This window comes from Thunnus maccoyii, chromosome 12 (genome assembly GCF_910596095.1).
Source record: "Thunnus maccoyii chromosome 12, fThuMac1.1, whole genome shotgun sequence".
Taxonomy (NCBI): domain Eukaryota; kingdom Metazoa; phylum Chordata; class Actinopteri; order Scombriformes; family Scombridae; genus Thunnus; species Thunnus maccoyii.
The window spans coordinates 14,212,148-14,229,643 of record NC_056544.1 but is presented as its reverse complement, the minus strand read 5'-3'; the positions used below and the strand labels follow the sequence as shown (position 1 = coordinate 14,229,643).

Genomic DNA, 17,496 nt, shown 5'->3' with positions numbered 1-17,496 from the left:
GTAGAAACCTCCAAACTTTTTTTTTTATTCCCCTTGTCTCCCAAATTTAATTGCTGGCTCCTGTCAACTTAAGGAAGGTGCTAGCACATACACATGGAAATGCTAGGTACTTATTTTCATCTGTCAGTTTAACTGGGAAAGCATAACACACATGGACAGGTTCACACTCTGCTGCACAGACCCCCCACTTCCCCACTCCCCATAAGTATGAGTCACCAGTGCAGTGACCAAGCGCGATCCGCAACTGCCTTCCCACCTGGGTATCCTGCCAAGCTGGATGTACTGCTGCTGGGAATCGAATCCCTGTCACGCTCCTTCATAATTGCAGCGAAATCATAAACATCCAACCTTATCCTAGTTTATTTTTTATCTCTTGTTTTTGCATTTTAAACTAATTATGATGTTTCCAGGCTAATTGTATTCAGATTGTAGAGTTTAATTTGCTCATTCTTGAGATAAATAAAGTAGCGAACAATACACAGGAAAGGAAATGAATATGAATATGGAGAGGATAATGTATAGGCTCTGGAAAAAAAAGAAAGAAAGGAACATGATCCATACCTGGTCCCTGCATCAAAGAGGGAACAAACATCCAAAGCAAACACCTTGATTTATACACTCTGTCATGTTTGCCAGAGTCACTGTAAGGTGGGCATTGATTCACCATCTGTGGATGTTGGACTGCATTTGCATTTGAGCAGGAATCACGATGAAGTGGTTTTTGTACTACTAAATCTGTGAAAGAGACACCTCTTTTATGTGAACCAATGTCTCCACGACAAACACTACTGCAGAGTTACAAAACGGGAGATTTAATTTGTTGATTTACCAAGGCAGTAATTTCTCTTAAAAATAAGAACTTCTACTCTTTAAAAATTTAACAGGTGGAACTACCTTCGCAGCAGCTTTAACAACATGAAAAACAATATTCGCCTCAAAAATTAACGGAAAAATCAGGTTAGGTTGTGCTCCAGTTTGATAAGACTGCCTGTAGATGTAATTGCCTATTTTCCATATCCTGTGAAGGAATCATGGGGTCAAGGTCACTTTCTAATATTAGCATGGAATAATGCAAGTAAGATGGGATATTTGCAAGGTCTAATTTAATGGTGCGGGAGGGAGTTGAAATTTATGTTTAATGAAACACAATAAGATGCTAATAATGCTGGGGAAAGGGGAATGGAGTAAATAATTAAAGACAGAGAAAATACTTATAGTCAACAAATGGTAAAATTGTTTTTCCAAACCTATTTAGGTGCATATTTGTATACTGAGCAAAGCATCTGAAGTTACAGAAGGTATCAAGTAACAAGTAATCAAGTAAATTATCATAGTTCCATTGGCTTTTTCTGAGAAAAGTTCAAAAGCCTGGATAGTGGGCCATTTCTATGAAAAAAAAATCAAATTATGAAATCAAAAGGGCTACATAAATATTGCAAACAACCCCAAGACATCACACAAAACAAACCCACATAGTTAGGTTTCCCTGGCGCCTTCACAGTATGACGTTGTAGGCATTTAACTGCGGATGCTACAAAAAGCTTCTCATAGCCTTTAACTGTATGTTTAAGGCAGACAAGCTTTAACAGCCTAAACACTCTGGATGAGTAGCGCCAAATTAATTCAACACAATAAATCAATGAATAGCATAACAAGGCCTGTATGTTTTCTGGAATGGTATAGTTATAGCAGTAAAATACAGTATGTGTTGCGTACTAGTTGTCTAATTAATTTAATGGCAACAAATTACTGTCTCTGTAAATTCACAGTTCTCAGCTGGTATTGAAATAAATGGAACTGCGGTGTCCTGCACTAAATCGTGTTTACCAAGCTCTTACATTTTCTCACATCTAATTAGGGAATCATTGACCCGTTAATCATACATCAACAATGATCTCCAGGAGGAACAGTATTCCATATTTGGGACCTTTAACTGTGACAAATGGCAAATGGTCAACTGTGACAAACAATTCACCATCTGCTAAAGCCCCCGCCCCTCTTAGTTACTGTATATATCACAAGCTTTCCATTCTCACATAGCACATATTGCAGCTAACAATGATAATGGTGTCAGATTCACTACTCGAGATTCTTAGTAATTTTTTCCCTTGGTTTAAGACAGAGGTACTGTACACAACAGCAGACTTCTCATTTCTAGCCAGTTGATTTTTCCAGCTAAATGTTTCCTTTAAGTTTTGTTTAACTTCATTATATGGTCAAGGACCTGTGTCTTTCTCTCCACCAGACATTCCCATGGGTGTCTGAAAAACCAACATCTCTGTCACCCAACCCCCTCTTCTTTTTTTTTTCTTGTTTTGTTGTTCTCCCCATCTTTCTATGTCACTCTTCCTCTCTCAACGTCTCTCTCCATCTTTCTCCATCTCCTTTACTCTCTTTCCCATTCTATTTGGGCAGACATCCAGGGCACATCGTTGCTCTCAGGATTTCATTAAAAGGATGTTGATGGAGCACTCTCCCCAGCCTAAGTAAATGTGCTCAAGTTCATTTGAGTGTGCATTGTTTGGAAATGGATTACTGAAGTTGAGGGGGGGGGGGGGTAAAGGAAAGAAGAGAAGAGAACGAGGGAGCGAAAAAGAGAAGAGAATGAGATCTACATGTTTGTCTTCCAGATGAAGGATAAAGTTTATTTGGAATCTTTAAATAGCTTCTGTGAAGTGAAGAAGCTGCGTAAAAACAAGAACAAACACTGAACTCTTCTTTTTCAATTACAGCAAGTTTATCTGGGACATTGCTGCATGTTAGCGATGACTGTTCGTTGTACTTTGACAGGTCTATTTGCTTCCGATTTTTCCTTCACTCTGCAGCACCATGTCAGTGTCAGTATACATGAAGGTATCTGGCACATTGGTGGATGCATACCTCGAGCCACTGTAAAAGACATGACAGGTGTTTCATATCCTTGCTATGTGTATTTGTGTCTATACACACACACACACACACACACACATTAATGGGCCAAGGGAGCATAACTGACACCAGTAAGTACACACACTGCCTGGTCACCACATGTTTATCCTTCATCTTTCAGACCTGACTGTCACAGGAACACACTTGTCCCACCGTGATACCTCGTAACCTGACAGTCTCTGCACATATCCATTGTAGCCGCACTCCAGACGTATCGCTAGCTGTCACCACTGGTCACAACCTGTCACAGACGGTCTCAACCAGGTGGAACCGGTCACGTACTGTAATCTCATTCTGGTGACATGAGGAAGAGTGTGTGGAACAGACACATGAGTTTGTGTCTGTTCAAGATGTTCTAGGAGGGAATTTTGGTTTGGTTGAATGTGTTGCCACATACATGACATGGGAACTGACACAAAAATCCCAAATTTAAGGAGTGAAAAAAAATGGGAAAAGTTTTTGGGCAGTATATAGAAAGGTATCTTTGTGGCGCATTTATTTCAAGTTTTCACACCCTCATGAGCACTTGCTTTTTCTCCATACTGCCAGCATTTATCAACCAGAAAATAGAGTCATCCAATATTTCTGGAAAATCAGACAGGGAAGTTTAAAGTATCACTTGACATCATATCATATAACAGATCATTCCTCTCTATGCTCGGTAGGTTTGCAGCTGCAGTAGCCGTGCTACAGTCTATCTCATCTACACAAATTCTGAGTTTAACTGTCCGAGATAATCGGAGTGTGTGAATTCTGTTTTAGGGGCGATATTTCACTTCAAAGCAAACAGAAAACAGCTTGTTCCTTTTTCGGTAGCCAGCATAATATACCATATCCAAAGAGCTGTCCCCATGCTTCTGGGCTTCACAAAGCCCTCGTGCTTTTGTGTTGACACTTGGTCTGTTTTAATTCCCATCATCACTTTTCCCCCTCCCCCCCACAACTCATTCCCTATGGTATTAACGTTCTTTCTACTGAAAAAAAAAAAAAAAAGCTCCAATGCTTTTTATTATGTTTTGTCTCCTTCCTTGTATGCATGAGCTGTTCAGCACTTCATGTTATTAAAGCAGGATTTTGGCAAAGCTATCACTGGCCCACAGCAGTAATTACTAAGGGTTTGCATAGCTGCCTCTGACTCACCCGCCTTGGAAATGTTATTACTAAAGTCTGTCTCATTGGAGGCACGCAGGGAGCTTCTTGTGAAGCCTGTGTCTTTGCTCAGGCCATTCCAGCGACACTCAGCTCATATCCCAACAGGGTCCTGGGGCGTGAGACCAGATGTACAGAGTGAGGCAGGGAGTAAGCGAATAATGATAAAGAGAGGATGTAATAGATAGCATTTCGCTTGGAGCAGTCATTTTTTTCATGTTGTTCTGCATTTATTTCTTCATTTGTCAGCTTATGTATGTTCATCCAAACAAAATAAGTGACTTGAAGCATTGCCCCTCACAAAGTGACAGATGAAGAAGAAGCAGTTTGGCCTTTTTATGTTTTTGTATGGACAATGTTTGGCTTGTATCTGTGTAGCTACAAAGCCTGCAGACAAAGGATAGGGCAAGAGAAAGTGTCCTGGGGTCTCGATTTAGATGAAACGATTCAGATATGAACTAGTCGGAGATATGAGAAAAGCATTGAAGTCGCTGGGGCTTAGACAGCCTTTATTTGACTATTGATCTCTTCCTCTCCATATTTCTTTCTTGTTCTCTCATTTTTTTCTCTGTCACACTCTCACGCACACACACAACACTGCCTTATACTTTCAATCCTTCATGTCTTTTCCTGCACTGACTGGTGTGCTCAGCGAGAGCCGAGTGTTGCCTCTGCGTGTTGTAGTGTGTCCTGACAGCAATCTCCATCTGGGGTCAGATGTTAAATCTCTTTTTGGGGTCAGCAACCTCTCAAAGGTCAAACCCTAAAGAGATTAATGAGCTCAGACTCTCCACTTCTGTAATGCCACACAGCCCTGACCTGGAAACCCTACATAAGTGTGTTTAGACACGCACATACAAGAAAACACACAAGTGAACCATGTGTTTATTTCTGTCCAGCATTTCAGTGCAACCTGCTGTATAGAAACTCCCCAGAACAATCATTGTCTGTATCTTTCTGTGTCACTTCAGCTTCCCTCTCTTTCTCTACCTCCCTCATCCTCCTCTCTCTCCGACTTCCTCTGTTCTCAGAAAGCGAGCAGGGAACCGGGTGGTCTGTGTAGGTTTTTCTCTGTGTTTGGGTTTGTTTCCAACAGCGGCTTATCTGCAAATGCTCAGGTTCGGCTAATTGGCATTATTAAACTGGTGGTGAGCTCAGCTCAGATATGAAGAGTGCTGCTGTGGGGGGGGATTTATGTTTGTTTGTGTGTGTTGGTGCCCCCGCATAATCATCTATGTCTGTGCCTGTGCATATGTTCGTAACTGTGCCTGTATATGTGTGTGAGTGTGCGTGTGGAATTTTAAACAAGCAGCTGTCAATTTCAATCAACAGGGCGCGTGGCATGCCTGAGGCCCAGGTAGCCCAATTACAGGCAGACATGCTCAACGTGCGAGCAGATGCCCAGGCCTATCTTCCTTTATTCAGACAGGGCTGTGGTAGAGGTAATGCTAAATGTAGTCTTGGTCGATGTGTGAAGGGCGAACACTGTTGGGAGCCGCTGCTGAGACAGATGCAGAATCTTGTGTATGTTTTGGCTGCTAGAGGATTGATGCACCTATTAGATGAAGGGATAAAGAGGTAGAGGGATGAAGGTGGAAAGTCAAGGCAAGGGGGTGGTGGTGTTGAGGCTAATGGCTGGCTTTAATGTGCTACAACTGAAAAGAATGTTGGCAATAAACAGTTTTGGAAGTCAGAAATTTCTCACTTTTCCCCTTGTGCCTCTTTTGTTCCTTTCTCATTTTCTCAGGGTGGTAAGATCCCAGTGAGGTGGACAGCACCAGAGGCCATCGCTTACAGAAAGTTCACCTCGGCCAGTGATGTGTGGAGCTATGGCATCGTTATGTGGGAAGTGATGTCATTTGGAGAGAGGCCATACTGGGACATGTCCAACCAGGATGTAAGTGTTTATTTGTAAAAACCAAGGAGCCATGAAATGGTATCATAGCTTTATGTGAAAGGACAGGCACAAATGCTGAATTGTTAAAAACATTTGTGGTGATTGTTGGTTGGGCTTTTTAGTTACAACCATTAATCCAGCAGGAGGTCACCACTGAAGAAACACTGTTCTCTACAAAGAAGCAGTTCAGATGCCTATTTCATGGGATCTTTCAGAGAGATAATAAAAGGGAACATTTAAGTTATCTCTTTTCTCAACTCCCTGAACTCCCATGCTATAAAACAACAAGTTTGAAATCGGAATAAACTGCCTCATTAATAGGACAGCCATTTCTGTACAGATGTGGTTATACTGTCTTTTCACCCCACAGATACACAATCAAGGATAACTCATAAGAGAGGAATTGGTGATAAATCACACATTTTTATCATCTCCCATCTAGCATCATCATTGAAGATGTCCTTGACTCTGACTTTGAAAGCAGACTTATTATGGGCACAGTCTCACACTATCCCTTTTCCTTCCTGGCCGGCTTTTGAGAGCAATGAATGATTGCTGAGAGCTCTGCTTTGTCCCCCATGTCCGTTTGGATAAGGTCCAGACACAGACTCCCACAAACACACAGGCACCAACACAAACACACACAACCATTGGATATAGTCCCATACTATGAGGTCTCTCTTCCTAAGCTCCCTTTAGTGAGACAACTAGCCAACCATCAGGCCTCTATGGACCCTGCTCCACAAGGACCGTCCAACCCAGCAGATGTTGCCTCAGTGGGCCAGCAGCAAACACTGCCTGGTGGGACTAATGCAGAGAAGAGGACTGGCACCGCTCAGCATGTCCGGCTGCTCAGTCCACACACACACACACACACACACATAAAAACACGCACACACACACAAACACACAACCACTTCTCCATATGTACCATTTGTCAAGATTCTGCTGAGTTGCACTCAACTCGGGGGTGGAGTTGGCTTCCTACAGAGCAGCCTCTAATTTCTAATGATTGTATCTGTTATACTTGATTTCACACCAGATCCTTATCTCAGAAGTGTGCATTTTTATGAAAAGTTTACATCTAAGGTGGTATTCAGACCAAATCAGGCGGTGCAGTGATTCATTTGAATGAGGGTAGTGAGTTTAGGCTGTGGGGGTTTTGGCCGCAGCGGCGCCACACTGGCCTGCGGTGAGAAAGTTGATCCAGAGTCAACTTTTAGAGAAACACAACCTGACGTCACTTCAGCTGAAGGCTGCAGTGGCCAATCACAGCCAGCAAACAGACTGATCAGAACTGTACAACCTTGCCATGAGGGAGAGCAAAGACGTTACTAGGAAGAGGGGAGGACATTTCTCTTCGTTTGATAACGTTGAAAGTAAAGTTAGGCTTTGCTGCATTTTAAAAAAAGATGAGAAAAAGAAGGAGAGAGAGAGCGAGAGAGAGAGCTTAGAGCACAAGGAAGCGAGAGCAGCTGTGGTTGAGCGAGCTAGAGACTGAATGAAGAGAGGGAGCAGTGGTAGCGAGAAAGCCGGTGAATCAGATCAATAAAACGTTATTTTCTGATTGTTTCACAGCGGTCACATTATAGAGCACAAACACGCCCACACACCTCTGCTCAACCCTGCAGCGGTGGGCCGCATCGTCTGATTTGGTCTGAATACGGCCTAAAGACAGTATGGATATATGGATATGGGTGAGCGCTAGGTCAGTCAGTGTGCAATACTGCAATCTGGATCATCTTTAGTCTTTGTGTCAAAGAAGTGGCTTCATAGCTGCAGAATAAGCATGATTTACTATGAAATAAAGTATCTATTTTGACTTTATTGTTTGTATAACTATCACAAACCCCACAGTGTAGCTAACAAACAAATTGAGTTATACTATAGCTAGTCCACTTCTATCTAAAGTCTTCAAATTCACCTCAGGTTCCAATCGAACTTTGTTCAACTCTCACAAAACACTTGACTCTAGTATAACTCTGACTCCCCCGAAACTCTTAGCTCGTAGCTTCTCTATAACAAGGTGGGGATAGCCTGTGCAGCCTCTAAGAGACATGTGTCTAGTGGCTATACTTCACAGTGTTAATTATATGCAATCTGCCCATTCCCTTGCGACTTCTTTCCACAATGACACTGGATCTGCTCTCCTTTCCCTCTCTTTCCTCGCTCTGTCCTCCAGGAGTGACATGTGATTGGCTAGAGTCAAGAGGAAGGGCACGTCAGTCTGAATAACTGTCTCTTGACTGACCAGAGGGAGTGTGTCTGTATAGGGTGGGGGTGGGGTGCTGGTTGCAGCGGGTGCGAGCGTGACAGTATTACAGAGTGGATATGCTTAATGTCATCAATCACTGAAACCTTAGTTAAATTAGTATTTTTAACACACTCATCAACAAACACTATAACTGGCAGCAATTAGTATTAATTACTGTATGAGTGTTGCGCAATTTATACAATTATCAATTATCTAAATTTCAGAATAGATAACCCCTCTACTGAACCCTCCCACCTCTTCTCCTCCAGGTTATTAATGCTATTGAACAGGATTACCGCCTGCCGCCACCCATGGACTGTCCCAGCGCCCTGCACCAGTTGATGCTGGACTGTTGGCAGAAGGACCGCAACGTACGACCCCGCTTCACCGACATCGTCAGTACCCTGGACAAGATGATCCGTAACCCAACCAGCCTCAAAGCTGTAGCCAACATCCCTTCAGTGTGAGTAAAAACACTTTTTTTTTCAACAGCATAAACTGTAACACACAAGCATTCACCCTGAAGTGGACACTGAGAACACAGACACGCAAATATGCTTTTCATCTGTTTATATATACAATATTTACAAATGCTTTCTGCAGAAGCTAACTCAGCACGCACATGCTTACTTTTTTATCCTCTCATAGAATAAACATGAATTTATTACTCTTGATTGCATCAAACACGAACTTTTCCTCCCCAGGACTTTTTTTTCCAGCTGCTTTTAAGTAATCCGCAATCCACCTCCCATATTGGCTGTGGAAAGTTCAGTTTCTCCAGATTTTAACCCATAATGACAGAGCACAAACATGTTTTTTTTTTCAGAAAAATTAAAATTAAAACATACAGAAACATCTAATTTACATAAGTATTCAGAATGCTTATGCGCTATTTTGTAGAGGCATCATTGGCCTTAATTTGGTTTTATCTTATTGGAGGCATAGTTTTGCACATCTTGTTTTAGGCAATTTATCCATTCTTTCTCTCGAGCTTGGCTAGATTGGATGTGGTCTCTCTGTGAACTTCGAGCTTCAGGTTTCTTAACAGATTTTCCAGTCCAATTTCTGGGCTTTGGCTCAGCCACTCAGGGTCATTCAGAGACTTGTTCTGAAGCCACTTGTTTTGGCTGTGTGCTTTGTGCTGCTGCCATGTTGAAAGGTGAACTTTTGGCCCAGTGTGAGTTTGGTTGAACGATGGATCAAGTTTTTCTTCAAGGTCCCCCCTGTATTTCTATCAGTTTACTGTTTTAACCCTTTAATTGTGACCAGTTTCCTAATGCCTGACAATGAGCACCATCACCATGACATAAGGACACTAGGGAATTTTTTTCTTCCTCTTTTTAATCTTTATATTAGATAGATAGATAGATAGATAGATAGATAGATAGATAGATAGATAGATAGATAGATAGATACTTTCCAAAGCCAATATTCATACAACACACACACAAACATACACACACACAAACACCATAAGTTTCTCTCCTTCTCTTTAAATCCCCCATGTTTAATATTGCATCAAAGCCCTGCTTTATATATCCTCTCTCTCTCTCGCTCGCTCTCTCGCTCGCTCTCGCTCTCGCTCTCTCCTACAGGCCTTCTCAGCCACTGTTGGACAGATCCATACCTGACTTTAACACCTTCAGCTCAGTAGAGGACTGGCTCGCTGCCATCAAGATGAACCAGTACAGAGACAACTTCCTCAACTCAGGCTTTACCTCTCTGCAGCTGGTGGCTCAAATGACCTCAGAGTAAGTTCACCTGCTCGTGTGCAAATGAAGAGTTCCAATACCCATATGGCACTTGATGGGCACATTTATAAAAGTATACAAAATGACTCGTCAAGTGCATGTATTTTTAACATTAATGCCCCCCAGTGAGTCAAGTCTCTGAATGATTGGATCAATGTAATTCCTGTATGGTTAATGCATGAAAATACAACTCATTACGACAGCAAATACCAAAGTAATTTTGGTAAGAATATTCCCCTCTGTGCTTTTCAAGTATTGTGATTACTATTTCATAATAAGGATTTTTATGAACAATTTTCAGAAATGGATATGGAAGTGAATCTTTTAACCACACATTAGGAGGCATATTTATTCGCTGCTGTTTATGTATTTCAAAACTTGGGTCATGACAGCCTCCCTTGTAGTACTTGTGGAACCAATAGACTCAAATATTGCACTTCATTTTTTTTAAATTAACAATGTTGCTTGGTCTACATATTCATGTAAAAATGTAAAAAAAAAAAAAAATTTTTTATTAAAAATGTATGCTTGGGGCTTGGTGGCATTCATGCAGTCTCTTTGCAATGCAAAGCAACATGCATTACTAAGTCTTCTCTCAAGTGATATTAAGTGGTATTAATTTTGCAAATTTGTGTTTTCTGCTCATTGCCACTAGCTTTCCATCCTGAAATTGTGCTTTTCTATATAGTCATGTTGCACCATGAAATGATTTATGATGGCATTTTTTGCCAGTATTATCGCTTCATACTGAAATGATTCATTCCATCTTCAATAGGATGGAAATCCTTTCATCTATTGCTTCAAAATATGTTCTTACTTTTCAATTTTCTTTCTCTCTGCCTCTTTCTGTCTCTAGGGACTTGCTGAGAATAGGAGTGACCCTGGCAGGCCACCAGAAGAAGATCCTCAGTAATATCCAGTCCATGAGGGTGCAGATGAGCCAGTCACCCACGACCATGGCATGACTACAGGGGGCGCTGTACCACGGAACGGGCAGCATTCGCAGGACCAACAACAATGGCAGCCCTCGAATGACCCCCGATCCATCGGAACGCGCCAGAGTCGAGACTATTGTCTTAATCTAATCCACTACCGTGACAACAGGAGACCAGGGTCTACTCTACCACATGGTTAACAGCTACTACACTTCATGCAATCCACATCAGGAGTTCAGGGTCCAGACTTGATACTGTTTCTCTATTTATCCACAAAAGGAAGACAGACGTTATTAGCTGTGGTTATGAACTGCCATTCGTGTCATTGTAAACCAAAATAACTCCAACAATCAAACATCAACACAGGGAATATCTCACAATTCCAGACTGTATGGTAAAATGAGTGATATTGTACTTCTATATTATCTGGACTAGAAGATGTTAAAAATTGTAAACAGAAGTGTGAGACATGTAGAAACAACGTGTGACCTGTGATTTTACCCATACCGTCGTCAACGTGTGCAATGAAGATGCCTTGACCTGGCCAGAAATAAGTCCCAGAAGAAAAAGCAATTACTAGTAGGAATTATTAGAGAGAGAAGAATACAGGGATGTACAGTGGAGCACCATCTTCAACTTTCACATCATCTTTTGCTTGTTTAAAGAATTTGAAAAATGTATCGTAAATGAACTGGTGAAAATTCAGAGCTTAGTTATATTTTTGTCTTTTACCATCTGTTTGTTTTATCACTATAGCAAGATGCCGCCCACTCATATTTTAACTTTAACACTACCTGTGGAGTTCTGGGTGGAAGGCCTTGCCAAAGGACTTCTCAACCAGCCCCACCCAGATTCAGAGAATATAAATGTTTATCTCTTGTTAAATATGATTATATCTTTCATAATAAACCTTCATATTGAAGGTGATATGTATGAATATTTATGTACAGAACTCTCTGCTTGCATTTTTGGCAAAGACATGTTTGTTGACTAGATTGTGATAGGCACATGCAATGTATAGATTCCTACAGTCCCCTGGTTCCCTTTGGATGACTCAACAATGGACACTGGGTTTGTACGTCTCCTCGATCCAGGGGCACAAGGACAATCCTCACTGAATCTTTACTTGAGGAATATGTAAAAGGAATCATGGGCAAAGAATTGGTATTGTAGATCTACATGAACATTGCTGTAGGAGTTAAAATAATTGACAAAATATCCATATATTGGAGATCATGTTAAATGTGGGTGTACACATGCTGTCTCTTGCTGGTGAGCCCTTACTTGTACAGATATGTTTTATGTTTTTATTTCTTTTTGATCTGTTGTTTTTTGTGTGGGAGTGCTCAGCACCATCCAGAGGGGATGGAAACTTCACACCTTGGCCGGCCCAAAACCACGGTAAGTACCTGCTGATCATACAGATGAAACACTACTTAACATCAAATTGCTCTATATCTGGTAGATTTTATTTCAGGCAAATCCAGTTAGTCTTTCTCATGGGCGCCACAAATATCCTGGCCGAGGAAAGATTTGCAGCAAGTTTGATATGCATAGCAGAGTAGCTAATCAAGGCACTGGAAATCGAAGTGAATCAGCATCACTTCTCCACACAGTAAACATGAACATCTGGGCTGAGGTTTGCCAACAGACGCCTGATGCCATTCCGATGAACACACAGACTTAAACAGCCCACATGGGTACACTGCTTACAGCGTAGCACAGCCTCCCATAGACTGCAGTAGCTAAGCCGCTAATTTAATCTATGCACTCTCAGTATATGGCTGTATATGCTGTACATAACTGTCTACTATGTGAATTAATACCACTTTTTTACCCATACAGTATTTCAGCACTCTATTTAATATTTATTTCAGCACTCTGGCACTCTTCACACCTTGGCACTATTTGTATCCTGCTTACAGTTTACAGGAACGGTTTCACCTGTATATAGACATTGTACATTGTTGTCCACATGTTGTTTCTATATTTATGTATCTGTTTTTCACTCATTTGCTTGTACATAATAGTGATATGTTTATGTGTAATTATCTTTTTTCGGCTTGTTTTAGCTGTATCTTTCTGAAGATTGTTGTGTGTAAGAACAGAAAGAGCCACTGGAAACCGGGGTGTCAAATTCCTTGTATGCGTAAACATACTTGGCCAATAAAGCTGAATATGCTGCTGCCATATGGGCAGACAGGTTGAGCACAAATGCTGTGGTGCCACAGAGAGTTTCACGCATATATGAATCTCTCCATAACTCTTGCTGCAGGAATTGGTGTTTGGAAATGCACTCTTTGGTTGTATTTGATTGCGAGTTGTCTACATTATTCTCCGGGGAAGCCATGGATGACTGTCTACGAAATTACAGTGCAGTATTTCAGAATTTAGGATTTGAATATATTTTGTAGATAGTTTTGGACAGTGCACAAGGTTGATTTCTCTCTTTTAGTCTGGGGATGGTGCTCTATGATTGCAGTGTGATTGGTCTGTGCACTGTGATGGTGTCACAGTTGCAGCGACTTCAGGACAGATTGGTGATGAATAGTGGTGGTTTTGCTGTTAGTGTTACTTTTGGCTTTTTTGCTGGTCTCTTGCTTCAAGCTGTGGCTTTAGCAAATAGGTTATACTTTATGAATTAAGGGGGACCTATTATACTTTTTGTGATTTTCTGTTATTTTTATACCGTTATGATGTTGGATGTCTATGTTCCAAAGTTCCAAAACTTGAGTTGACATATGTAAAAATACTCCCTGAAAGTCAAAAACCAGGGCTTCATCCTGCTCTGAATGCATTTCTTGCAAAGTTACCTCTACTTCCTCCTCAAAATGACATCAGATTGTTTGTGCATACCCACAAAAGGCTGTCTGTTCTGTAGTCTTTGTTGCTAAGGTTGTTCCATGGGTTGTTCACATTGTCCACTCACATATTTCGGATCAGGTTAGAACATGCACGGATATATTTGAGAAGTTTCCAATTGGAGTAAAGAACGAGTAAAAGAAGTGAAATCCAGCTACTATTGTTTCTTTACGTAGCCTCTTGAGTAGCCGGAAGTTGTCCAAAACACAGCTTCTGGAAGCTAACCAATCAGAACAGATTGCTCTCATCAGTAGGGGGGCCTTGAAGAGACAGGAGCTAAAACAGCCTGTGTCAGACAGAGGCTGAACTGAGGGGCTGTGTAAAGGGTCAGTATAAGATAAGTTTTTTGAACTGTAAATGTAAATCATGCATATAGACCTGGAGATGTGCATGATACGTCCCCTTTCAGTTCCATCAAGTGTTGATGAAATAATGTTAACAACACTGTTTTTTAAACCTAAGAGAAAACTGGCCACAATGTTTAAGCTCACAATATCCTTTGATATACAGCAGTGGTGGCGACTTCTTTTGACTTCAACACAATTATCACAAGCTACTGTAGTAGCAATTCTTTGCAGTAGCTGTGACCCCTGTTGAAATCCCTTTTGGCCCTATTTGAAGAGACGTGAATGACGACAGTTCTAACCACCTTGCATCCAAAATTAGAAATTGATGGCAGGCCCATTAGCAGATTATTAAGTACACTCACCCCCCCTCAAGTCATCCTCTTCCTCCCCCTCCTCTGTCTGTCCTGCCCTCTCTCCCACTCCCGCTGGCTGGCAAACCTCCAGCTCGTTTATCGTGGGTGTAACCAAGCTGTCCTGGGCCTGCGCTGGGCTGGGTTGGGCCAGGGCCGGCCTGAGAAATGGTTAGCTCCATGCTCCACTGGGCCCAGGCGGGAGAGCAGACACCTGCTGGGACCCCCGTCTGACAGGCATCTGACCAGCCACGGGGAGGGAGACTGATGGGACAGTCAAAAGACAAACACACAACACACACACACTGAGGAACCCTCAGTTATGTTATTCTCGTGTCTGGTTTCTAGCCTGCTATGGGATGAGACCCGGCAGAGTTTGTGCATTTGTGATAGAAAGAGGGGAATGAGTCAGTTTACAGGATGGTGGGGTCGGGAGGCAAAGTGGCAAGAGGAAGGAATGGTTAGATGAAAGTCAGAAAGTTAGTTAATTGAAGTGACTCAGTTCCTTTCATCTTGTCGTGAGGTTTATGTGGCAACATCTCTCTCATTATATAAATGTGAATTGGCTTAGTTTGGTAATGGAAAATACTGTAATCAAGCAACTGGTTTGCTTCATGGGCAAAATCAATTGCTTTTTCTTTTGAATTTGCCAACTCATTGATTTACCAAGTATTGCTAAATATAATCACATGCTCCTCAAGATTGGCATAAATCCCTTTCACTGATGCCAGTGATTCAATTTGAATGCATTAGTCCTCTATTCAGCTCAGTCTCATGTATTTGCTTTTCAACCCAAGAGCCTGTGAATGAGATGATAGAATGTATTCATTATGCAACAGTGTAATTCTTTTCCCCCCATTTGCTCTGTTTGTCTTTCTAAATATCTGACTGTAATGACACTCCAGTGTGATAAATGGAGAGGCGGTTCGCCATCCCTCTCTGAAAGCCGTTTCGTATGGAAACCATTCATCACACACTGATACAAAACACAAGAACAGAGCTTGTTAAATGTTTCATGATGCTGTAACTGTCGGGAAGTGACCAACGATCCCCTTAGTTGCCTATTTCATGTCTATCATTTATAGGTCAGAATAGTAGAAGCCGTGTTCACCTGAAAATGACCTGACGTGACTCCCTACAAAACTTAGCTTATTAAACTACTGCATTCTCTTTTTTTTCTTTTGTTTCAGACTGTGAACTCAAAGATTTACACACATAAAACAGCATACACACAACACTTCATGTCCACACATTCATATGCACACACCGACAGTAAACACACTGAAGAACTGCAGTGGGCAGCCAATCAGGAGGGAAAACCAGGTGAAAATGGACCTTTACCAAGGATACCAGTCACAACCTCCATCTATGGTACACATTGGATGGGGAAGCTGATCGTGAGCGTGCACATGTCATTGTTTGTTTATTTGTGTGTGCAAGAGTGAGAGAATGTACTGTATGTGTGAGTGTGTGTGTGCGCATAGTAGCCACATTTGTGTGTACAGACATTTATGTGTGCACAGGTACATTGCTTAAGAGCGTGAACGGTTTCTTTTTTTTTTTTTTTTGTTGGTTTCTGTATAGCTACCACTTGTAAATTGTGACAAGTACGTGTCAAGAGTTTGTAAGCTGTAACTTTCTGAAAACTATTGTACTAAAATGCACTCAATAAACGCCTTTGAAAACAAGTCAATCACAGTATGGTCTGTGACTCAATGGGCAATAATTCTGTTTTCATTAATCGTGACTCAAGAAAGCAGAGAGGAAGGGTCATTATCCACTAACACTACTGTCAGCACTGTGGGTGACATCTAATGCTTGGTTTCATAATAGCTGGAGAAATAAACAGCTTTTTGTCACCACCAGTCTGGCTGGCAGCACGTGTTAAAAGCCATCAGCCACTAATAAACGAGCCGTCGCTCAGAAACACGCAAACTCCTCAAAAAATGGCTTAGAGTTTCACCAAGAAAAGTGACAATATTTTGACAAACTAGTGGAAATTATCCTTCCATCTAAAATCTTATCTGTGTCTCAAACACACAAGCAAACACACACTTGCACACACACACACACACATACAAGTACACAAACAGTCACAGTAGTCTCATAAATTCCAGTTGCCAGAGATGGAGACTTTTAGAACATTTCACACACTGGAAAGCTTGTTCCACAGTAATGATATGGTTAATGAGGTGAGTCAAAAGATATGGGGATGTATCCAGCTCTCAGTGTTCCTCCATAACTGTTTATTGACTCTAATTGATTGATAATATCCTGCTTCATATTAGCAGAGAGACTGCTGTGCAGGGGATGTGCCAAACAGAGAAGAAGCCAACTAGATTTATGAAACAGTCAATTTTCTGTCTTTTCAAGTTTGTGATATAAATAAAGTGCTTCTGTCGTCACTTTGTCCTTTCATGAGAGCATATGCAATGATGTCACTAAAGGACTGGTGAAAGCTCCCACTGCCTTCCAAACAACTAGTGTTGATGAAAATCTTAAGAATAACCCCTTTAAAGGAGTAGTTTGATATTTTTGGAAATAAACACTGTCCACCACTCCACAGTGGCTGTTTAGCTCATAGCACAAAGACTGGAAACACAGGCAATAGCCAGCCTGGCTCTGTTCAAAGGTAACAAAACCGTCCACCAGCACCTCTAAAACTCACTAATTAACACTTCAATATCTCATTAGTTTAGTTCGTACAAGTACAAGAACCAAATAAAACAACATTTTGTGTTAAATTACAGGGGCTATGTGCCAGACCATTTCTTGACTGAGCACAGTAACTTTGGTTTAAAAAAAAGAAATGACATTTTAATTTAAGATGAGATACTCACATTAAGGTTTTAAACATTTATTGCAACAATATGCATTGTAGTTTGGCGGTGTGGCTCATGTGATGATATGGGACAAATCTTAGCAAGCTTGACACAGACTGAGCTCACAAACCCCCCCTGGCAGAGCCTGAGATACAAATTCCCTGATGAGTATGAGCATATATTAAATGAAATATTCACAAT

At 41.3% G+C, this 17,496-nt stretch overlaps 1 protein-coding gene across 4 annotated transcripts in view; it reads left to right on the top strand.

Annotated features, from left to right (window-relative positions):
* LOC121908293 (ephrin type-B receptor 1-B) overlaps window positions 1-16,161 on the top strand; it is a 163,018-nt gene extending 146,857 nt beyond the window's left edge. For all 4 annotated transcript variants that reach the window (XM_042428205.1, XM_042428202.1, XM_042428203.1 and 1 more), the window contains 5 exons: window positions 5,825-5,974; window positions 8,498-8,691; window positions 9,824-9,979; window positions 10,836-12,315; window positions 15,664-16,161. In XM_042428205.1, coding sequence (XP_042284139.1) covers window positions 5,825-5,974; window positions 8,498-8,691; window positions 9,824-9,979; window positions 10,836-10,944 — 609 coding nt within the window. In that variant the 3' untranslated portion in view covers window positions 10,945-12,315; window positions 15,664-16,161. The remainder of the gene's footprint in view (window positions 1-5,824; window positions 5,975-8,497; window positions 8,692-9,823; window positions 9,980-10,835; window positions 12,316-15,663) is intronic.
* The last annotated feature ends 1,335 nt before the right edge of the window (window positions 16,162-17,496 follow it).